Below are 9849 nucleotides of genomic sequence, written 5' to 3'. Positions count from 1 at the left end.
TGGCAAGCGTCGTTGAAGTCTATGGCTTCAATGTCTGCATCTGTATCAGGGTGACCATCAATACCATCCAAAACCGATCGATCTAGCTGTATGTTGATTATATTTCTGATCAAATTAACGTAACGACCAAATTAGCAAAAGAAGAAAAAGACCACCCAAAACCAAAATCAGAATATGATGGGCATATAACATCAAAGATCTCAAACACTGGTGCTTCAACAACCATGATGAAGAGAAAAGGGTAAAACAGTTTAGTCCATGGCACATTGTAAAACATGAATGAAAATACTTGAGGCCTCTCATATGCAGTCCAACAGATCCGCTGTCACTAAATGATGTAGCTTGGCATACAAGAGAAATAGAATAAGGATAGAAACCATGCATGCAACATTCATCAAAAAGTTCAAGAACATATCTCTTGTAGCATATATTCGTCTTTGCTAGAACCAAAACTAAAGAAATTCCAACATCTGGCCAGTTTTGGTTCTAACAATCATCAAAAACTCATGAAAATTTTGATGCGTATGTTATCATGTAACGGCATTAGAACTATACTAAGTTACAAAAAGCACAGGAGACCATGCAAGTCCCTCACCAGCTCGACAATAACAAAGAAGAAAGCATGGAAGTATCAGTGCTCTTTATAAGAAAATGGCCATAACCCTTCAATTTTGATGTGAACTCCAAGCATGCACTAGGGCTTACTTAGCCACTCTCAAATATCAGGCATACCCCTTCCAGTTTTGGCATCGTATGTCTTTTCCATGGCAAGTTCCAGAGGTGTATCTTTGGGACCAACTGCATAATTCACCGAGAAAAAAAAACCTTTCAAGTACTAGTTCCAGCCAAGCAGTTAAATGCAGGCTGATTAGAGTTTCATCAGTCATACACAATATCGCACCATTAATTGATAAAAGGTGAATATGTCAGTAGGAAAGAGGCCTGTGGAAAGATACAAGGAAATAACAGCTTGATTTTCCTTTGTAGTCACGCAATCCTAGCATGTAAAATCTACTAGCTTTCGACAGTTTGGAACACGAAGACAAACCATAAGCAATTTCAGCAAGGCTATTCCAGTAAGGATCAAGCAAACTAGAAATCCCAATTTAGTCTTGTAAGACAGAATATGTAAAGCCTAACCAACTAATCATGCAGGCTAACAAAGATACAATCTTAAGGACGATAAAGGTACAAAGAAAATTGTGTCATTTGTGAAATCAAAACATGTAAGAATCTGGTCGGAAAAAGAAGATTAAATGTCATCCTCAGACTGAAATGGTCAACAAAGGTGTGGTTCAAAATTCAACAATATGTTGGAAAAGAAAAGTAGGAAAAGTAGATATACTTTTCCTTTAATTTGAAAGAGAAAAGCGACTACCATTCAACCATAAATCATGTATAGAAAAGTTTCCTTCTCAATGAATGTTCTTAGCAGCCAAAGTACAAGGAAGCAGCAAGATGTCTTGCATTTATAAAGGAGATGCTTTGGGAAAGAGTAAGCAATGGCAGTATAAAAGATCAACAATAAGAGGATGCTAGAATGTTATCAGCAAATGGAGTTCTATAAGGAAAAACCAAACAGATGTTGGTGATAGATATACACATTCTTTACCTATGTTGGGTCTTGGTGTTGTGCGTATCTTTAAGATTTCAGGGCGAGGTATTATGGAACATGATGCACTGATACCTCTAGAAGTCCTTACTTTTGTCCCATCTTCTAGATATCTGATCCCTACCTTACATGGTTTCCTGCATACCCAAACATACAAAGAACACCTTTAATACAAGGTTACATCAAGATTAAACTTCGATTTTTCTGAATAAAATTTAGCAATTAAGCATATAAGGCAAGGGAGATCAATACCCTGTAACTGGGTCCAATACTTGAACATTTGATACATGAAGTGGGGCTTCTACTGTAAAAATTCCACCTTCGTGACCTTGTCCTTGCTTGATGTGTTTCTTAACCTGTAACATTAAATATTTACAATCCTTTACCAGTCCAGATCAAAGCATGTATACTAGTGAAAGCATTCCTAATGACAACAAATATATATATATATAAGGGACCTCAACTCACAACAGGAGACCGTGGGAAGAGACTGGGGGTACAAATAGAGGGGGTAAGAAAAGATGAAAGATAAAAACAATCAGATACAAAATCTTGACAGAAATGTAGCAGCAGATCGCACAAGCAATCTGTGTAACGTGCAGAAAGGTTTCTGCCTCAATTTGGCAAGATTTATGCCTTAGTGATGCAATATCTATTGATGCAAAGTGGGCTTTTCTGCCTAGAAGCTTAAAAAATGGCAGCAAGATGAGGGTTATGCCTTGCCCTATGTTTAAGCTTTACCACTAAATAAATGACTCATGGCAATCACATAATTTCTGTGGTGCTTTTATTTTGCATAATTTTTTTTTTACTGAATCTCAAATTGTATATGGAATATGAATAAAGTCTAATATGAAAATCCAGTTCGGCATTTTTTTTTCTTTATTAGAAAAATCCAAGTCAAATGATGTAGTGAATCTAAGAAATTCTATCCAGACTATGTAGACATATACATGCATGACAACCTACTCAAAAAGTAATCTTACTAAACACCAAATGAAGACCAACTTCAATGATGGTCTCACATTCCACTTGAAGTTCCTGTGTGTTATTTCACTGAATAAGGTCATCGATACACAGTACAATACATGCTACCATTCAGGCTAGTTACTAGGGCCTGCCAATACATCTCCATGTTAATAAGCAACTAGCAGTCCCTAGTAACTGGGAGAAACATGGTCAAATGACCACATGTTCCATGGTGCAAGTAGGCCAATCCAGCACTCATGCCAATCACTGCACTAGATAGTTAGTGTCACCCATAATCACTACAACATAATGCATATAGAATTTCAACAAGTAAACCACTAATAAAAGAAATGGTCTACATAATGAATAACTTGAATGCAGCACATTAACGAACAAGGGAGACATAGTGAGCTTGAATCATCAGCCGGAAAAGACATTCAAACAATGCCTAATTATATAAGTTGTGGGATTGCAGCGAGATAAATCTTAGAGCAACAGTTCGTTCATCCTTGTACTCGTACAGTCAACCATCTCTTAAGTAACAATTTGTACCCAGCAACCAATTCTCAAGAATCTTTCTAACCTGACATCCTATTCCCTAATCTGCCCAATTTGCTACTCATTTGGTCTACACTTAGAATTGTATTTTCCAAAAGATCCATCCATATTCGATACTAAACTTCATGATTCATCTGAGCAAGAACTCTATCATAATCATCTGTGACGTTTATCATTTCACTGGCACCTTCAGTTGTTTGCTGTCAACAACCACAACTGCAATGTAGATCTCAGGAATAAAAATATATACATGAAGCAAAGATATACAAAGGTTTTGATCTATTTCCGTTATACAATAAATATCATCCATTGCTTATCGAGTTTTATCATGATTATGGTCGCATTTGCAGTGCTCCAACGTGTTCCAACATTAAGCTTTCAGATTGCTATATCTTTAGCCATGTTGTGAACTGTCACAACGCTAATAATCAGATTCTTCTCAACCGCAGTGAACGGGTGGTCAGATTCACCCGCTTAACCAGAAAACAGGCATATATTTTGAGAACCGTAATATGCTCTCAGACGAAATATCCCGAGTTTTCTGGATACGTGGGTGTGTTGTAAGCACTGGAATCCAGTAAGATTGACATTAACTAACTCTAACATTCAAGAGAAAAACAAAAGGAAATAGAAAATCAACATATGATATCCGAAATTTGCCATGGGTAAGAGAGCAAACAATCTGAATGGGGATCAAGAAAAAGGCAAGAAAATGGAGGATGAGAAATACCATCTTCTTAGAATTCAATATAAAATAAGAAAAGACGATTAAAATCATTGTTTTTTCTTGTTAAGGAATTGTGGCAGGGGAAACCCACCAAATTCAAGCCTTCCACTATCACCCGATTCTGTGACCGAATCACCCGTTTGATGAGTCCAGTCCTGGCCCTGTCTTTGCCCCGGATTACCATCACCTGAATATCGATCAGATGTGAGCTTGCTAACCAAACACCGGAATAGAGAGAGAGAGAGAGAGAGAGAGAGATGAGGGTTTGATTACGTTGTCTCCCCTAAGGATTTTCCAGTTCTGTATGAGCTTCTGGGCTGCCTTCCAACCCATCCTCTCTCTCTCTCTCTCTCTCTCTCTCTCTCAGTCCCTCTCTTTCTTTACTGGAAATGGGCCGGAATCCGGATGCAGTTGGATCAGAGTCTTTATTGGACCCATGCTCATCACAGGTCCAGTTTGGCAATTTCAATCGGATCCGGATCAATCAGATAGGTCCATTATCTTACCTGTTCAACCGGGTAGATTTGGTGCCAGCTTTCAATCAGGTCAACATAATCCCTAATTTTTTAGTCAAAGACACAAGTTTTGGACCCGAGTAGCAAAACTTCAACAGTTTATACCCATCCGGGTGGCCCGAGTGGCAGCGGGTTTGGGGAGAAGGTGCTGACCCCTTCATCTTAATTTCGACTCCTACTGAGCGTGTGGTATCCTTTAACTGGTGGAGCTTTGATGTCGGTCACCCCACCTGCAAGGAAGTAGACTCGGCTCACAGCTAGGGTTCCTCTTCATAAAAAAAAAATAGAAGAATAAGAACTTAGATTGTTTGTCATTGTTTGGGTCTGGCTGGATAGATAAATGTTTAGATTTTTGCTATTATTTTTTAAACAGAAATTGTTGAATATCAAAAGCTTATTAAGCACAATTCTATTTTTTTAGAACGAGTTGAAGGGGTAGGCTTTATTGGAGGAGAGGAAGCAATAAATTAGGGTTTATCAAGATCAATGCTACCAGCTTTTGGAATCCAATGGAACAGCACCTGATGTGGAAATGAGAAATGACTCAACCTAGACCCTATTAGACCATGTACTTTGCCAACCAGTTAGATTTGAGTTGGATTCAACAAAACAAATGCTTGCAATGTGCAATGCAAAGTGGCTCCAATGGTATTTCTTGGAATTTGGATTTTTTTTTTCCTAATAAAAAGTGTTATGGGATCCGCTCCAAGGTGGGGGGTTGGCCTAGTGGGATGGTGTCTTGGCTGCTAGATGAGCAGTCAAGGTTCTATTCCCATGGGCGTCACGCCTCTGCACAAGCCAATGGGTAGCATAGGCCCCGGGAGTAGGGGTACTAGCCTTGAAATTTTACATAGCCGGCACGACGACAGTAGGTATGGTAGGCTGAGCTAGCGCGATCAGGTCTTTGTTGCTGTGTGTGGTTTCTTCGGGTTATAAATTCAAAAAAAAAAAAAGTGTTATGGGCAGTGTTGTGAGAGGCGTACGCCTCAGTACCTGAAGCGTACGCCTCAGAGGCGAGGCGCACGCTCAAGGTATTGAGGCGTTGCTGTGATGCGCCCCTCATCAACCTCCGACCGGTTGTGACCACCGACCACCGGAGTTGCTGTGCTGCAGCTGCTGCTCAGTCTTCTCCGACAACCGGACGAGCGGCATATCCCTCGCTTCCGTACCAGCTGGGCGCGTGGTCCTTCTCTTACTGCCTCCCCTCCCACCGCTTCACTTCCATACCAGTTGTGAGAGGCGTACGCCTCAGTACCTGAGGCGTACGCCTCAGAGGCCAAGCGCAGGCTCAACGCCTCGCTTCGCCTCATCGCATTTAACAACCTTGGTTATGGGATCCATGTCATTAAGGGCGTGTTTGATCGCCGCTGATTTCTAACAAGATCTACAAATACAACGATCAAGGTGTGGGCCCCAAGTGTTGATCTAACCTCCATTCAAGTTGAGGATCTTAGATCCTTGTCTTAGGCTAAAAAACATTGAAATCAATGGATTTTAAGATCGCTGGTGGGGGCAATGTTGTTAGTATCGGTGCATATCGGTCGATACGAAAATCAGTAGGCATCACCCCTGAATCGAGTATTTTTTAATAAATATAAAAATACTAAAAAATATTATTTTATATTTTAAATATTATTTTATTGATTTTAACATGTGTCAAGTGTTGATTGACATTTAATGTTTTTTTTTTGTCTTTTGGCCCATACAAAACGATTCACTTGAGTTTCGGTATCGGGCGATATAGCTGAATCGTTGGCCAAACGATTCACGGCTGATACCGATACTGACAACATTGGGTGGGGCTCAGACTAGAGATTCATGTATATCTTATACGAGGGTTTCTAAATCAAACTCGGCATTCAAAATTCACCCTTAGGGTGCGTTTGATTATATCTGATTTCTGAGGACAACCGATCGAGCTGTGAGGCCCATGCCCATAGTGACAAAAGTAAAAAAACAGTAAAATCTCAGCAGCCTAAAACTCACAAAAAACTTTTTTTTTTGTAAATCTCTCATTTTCTATCGGCCATAAAAAATAAATTAAAATATAAATGCATGATTTTTATGTGATAAATAGTCTATAAAACATAAATATCGTATTTAAAATGCGATATTTATATCTCTGACAAAAAAATAGCAAGAATTACTGTTTTTAACTTTCAAGTAATTTCTCACGATATTTTCATAAATCTCGGGATATTTGTCACTATGCCCACGCCTTAATCCAACCTCCATGAAAATGAAGAATCTCAAAATCGAGATTTTTTGCCAAAAGTGTATGTGTGCATGGTGATATAAAATTCAACAACTATAAAGATTATCCATAAAGAAAAAATCAACCACTATAAGAACACAAAAATTTAATAATTAAAAAATACTATTCACACGTTGATTCCTGTTAAATTGACCATGTTGAATTCAACTATGGTTTCGATACTATAAAAGTAAAAACAACATTTTTGTTTTGATAGGCAAGATGGGGTTAGTCAGACCCCTACCAGTTATACAATTATAACATTGGGATTTGAACTTACAATGTCCCAACACAAGGTGACTCGTATCAGACAATCTGAGCCCACAGTTGGTATAAGCAAAAACAACTTGCACCAAACAGATCTTATGAGAAACATAATATTAGGGTATGAAGATGGGGATGAGTGGATTTCATTCCATCAAAACCCTTGAGAAATCCCCTGCCTACTGAAAACCTACTTAGATACCTTATGGGTTTCTAACCACGGTCATCCCACGTTAGGTGACAAACCATTATGGCCCCTAATTAGGAAGGCAAATCCCTAGTGGGATAAAACTGATTGCATCCTTTTCAGATACCAACATGTTTTGTATCTATGTTAAGTTTTGGTTGCATAGAGTCCTTACCATGTGAACTCCTTGGGCTTGTACACAACCAAGTTCTAGGGCAAAGTGCAAATGATAAACCCTGTTTGGATCTATTTTTATTTATTGTTTACATATACAAAATTAAGCCCATTTTATAAAAAGAATCTTACTTTTATTTTTTAATTAAGTCAACGGTTAGATCACAACAGTTAGAATTATAATGAAGAAGAAAAGAAGATTAGTATATAGTGGTCTTGATGGTGTGACATTAGATGATGGTGGTAATGGTGATGATGGCAATGGTGGTAGTGGTTATGGTGATAGTGGATGGGGGTGGTGGTGATAATGGTGATGGTGGATGGGGGTGGTGGCAATAGTGATGGTCGTGGTGGTGATGATGGCAATGACAGTGGCAATGGTGGTGGTGGTAAATAAGTGGTGGTGGTGATGGAGACAATGGGGATAGAAAGGAAGAAAGTTAGTAATTATATAAAAAAAAAGAGTAGATCTTTGCAAACGGTACTATAGAGTCCACACGCACACACAATAACAAGATTTAACATGGTTTGACCCAAGCAAGGGTCTACGTCCACGAGTAAAGGAATTTCACTCTCTATCTTTCCTTGTTGTTTTAAGAGATGAGAGGTTCTTTTATATAATCAAGGTAACTTAGATCTTTTGGATTTTGTTTCTTCAGTGATCTCCTTCATCATAGGATGTACCTTCCTAATAGTTGTAGGATTCCTCATCCAAATGGCATCATTTTCATTTTGAGCTTATTTGAACATGGACCCATTTGGTGGATCGATACTGGATCCGAACTCTCCTTAACAGCCCCCTTCAAGCTCAACAACCTGAGAAGAGTGTTGAGTTTGTCCGGAAGTGCAATGAACCAGGTTGAGGACAATGATTTGGTCATAAGGTCAACAACTTGCTCAACGGATGAGATGTACTTCACTTGAAGATGCTTATTTGTTTCATGGTCCTAAATAAAGTGAACATCAATGTCTATGTGCTTAGTACGATTGTGAAATACAGGGTTAGTGGAGAGGTATGAAGCCCCAATGTTATCACACCAAAGCGTTGGACGAGCAGAGTACAGATCTCTCAATGAATAGGTAAGCCATAAGACTTCAATTATGGTGTTGGATAACGAGTGATATTCGGCTTATGTACTTGATCGTGACACAGTGAACTATTTACGAGATGACCAAGAAATGAGAGAGTCGCCAAGGAAGAATGTGAAGCCACTTGTTGATTTGTGGTCATTGATGGTACTTTTATCGGTTGAAAATTTTAGAAAAATGTTTTCAATAAAAGCAAGTGAAAATCGTCCAGCAAATACTAAAACCTGACTTTCACTGTTGTAGTGAGTTGGCTCGATCTACCGAGAACAGGAACTATTCAAAATCCTTAATCCAATCAAATTGCACTTTATTAATATTCAAACACAATAAAGAAGAAAACTACACTAAATACAAGCATCCATATTACAAAACAAAAAGAAAAGAATAAATAAAAAATCTAGCTAGCCGGCAGAAGCACTTGAAAATCTCAATTCAATTTTTGCCTTCTTCTTAAGAGATATGTCTTCACATCTAAGATGATGAGCTTGACTTGAAAGTTGTGCATACCCTGCAGACACTCAAGAAACAGACGTTAGAATCATAGCTAAATGAGAATAAAAACTAAGAAAGACTATACTATATCTCTGGATGCATTACCTAATAGCCAAACATGATATCTGAATAAAGGGATGCTGCTACTGGGTTACTCTAATCACATGCATAACCGAAAATCAAGAAGAATAAAACAATTAAGGGAAATCATTAAATGCAAATTAATACCTAAATCTAAGTTAAGTTAATGCAAGATACTATTGCAATTAATTGAAAATTGAACAATCAAATCCAAATGGTTAAGGACCATATTATGTGCTATGACACATCCTTAGTGGGGTCCACATAAGCTAAGTGTCAGTCAAGGATGAATGACTCATGGCTGATGTGGGTCAGTCAAATGGTTAAGGACCACATTATGTGTTATGACACATCCTTAGTGGGGTCCACATAAGCTAAGTGTCAGTCAAGGATGAATGACTCATGGCTGATGTGGGTCCCTCAAAGAATACATATTGACTACAATTAGAATTAATAAAATAAACAAATAATAAAAGAAAAAGTCAAAACAAAACTCTCTAACTAACTTAATTGATTCCACTAATCACAAGGAAATATTAAAATTAATGACATGTTACCTAATTTAAGCTAATGTGGGGCCTACCAAAGTGACACCTAAGAGAGAGATGGAAGGGATTAGAGATAGGGGAGAGAGAGAGCAGTTGGAGTGTGAAAGAGGAGAAAAGGAAGGTCGACACACCCTGGGGCCCACACAAGATAATTCAAATTGATTCTACCTAAGATAAAGTTAATCTAATTAATTTGAATAAGACTTACTTTAATAAAATGTTAGCTACAAATTAGGGAAAGCAATGACTAAATAAAATCTACTTTCTAAAAACCACCAACTAAGACTCTATTATTTAGGCAACTCATTAACCCACGATTTTCAACTTTCTGATTTAGTTCTAAAGTTACCCTGATTCACCTAAGGGAAGTCTAGGTTGA

At 38.2% G+C, this 9849-nt stretch overlaps 1 protein-coding gene across 1 annotated transcript; it reads right to left on the bottom strand.

Moving 5' to 3' along the window:
• Nucleotides 1-407: 407 nt before the first annotated feature.
• LOC149819300 (uncharacterized) lies at nucleotides 408-4203 on the bottom strand. The gene is made up of 5 exons (XM_089984894.1): nucleotides 4140-4203; nucleotides 3958-4053; nucleotides 1865-1968; nucleotides 1613-1749; nucleotides 408-798 (listed from the first exon to the last, which is right to left on the bottom strand). Exons 1-5 carry the CDS (start codon nucleotides 4197-4199, stop codon nucleotides 716-718), a joined length of 480 nt encoding a protein of 159 aa, XP_089841020.1. The 5' UTR covers nucleotides 4200-4203; the 3' UTR covers nucleotides 408-715.
• Between the last annotated feature and the right edge of the window lie 5646 nt (nucleotides 4204-9849).

This window comes from Nuphar pumila, chromosome 13 (genome assembly GCF_984573655.1).
Source record: "Nuphar pumila chromosome 13, dmNupPumi1.hap1.1, whole genome shotgun sequence".
NCBI lineage: Eukaryota > Viridiplantae > Streptophyta > Magnoliopsida > Nymphaeales > Nymphaeaceae > Nuphar > Nuphar pumila.
The sequence above is the reverse complement of the archived record's forward strand: the minus strand, read 5'-3'. Positions and strand labels throughout refer to the sequence as shown.

Coding starts and splice junctions, on each gene's coding strand:
- LOC149819300 (XM_089984894.1), bottom strand. CDS start 4,199: ATGGGTTGGAAGGCAGCCCAGAAGCTCATACAGAACTGGAAAATCCTT. Junction 1,750..1,864: donor GTATTGGACCCAGTTACAGG/GTATTGATCTCC, acceptor TTGGGTATGCAG/GAAACCATGTAAGGTAGGGA. Junction 799..1,612: donor AACACCAAGACCCAACATAG/GTAAAGAATGTG, acceptor TGAATTATGCAG/TTGGTCCCAAAGATACACCT.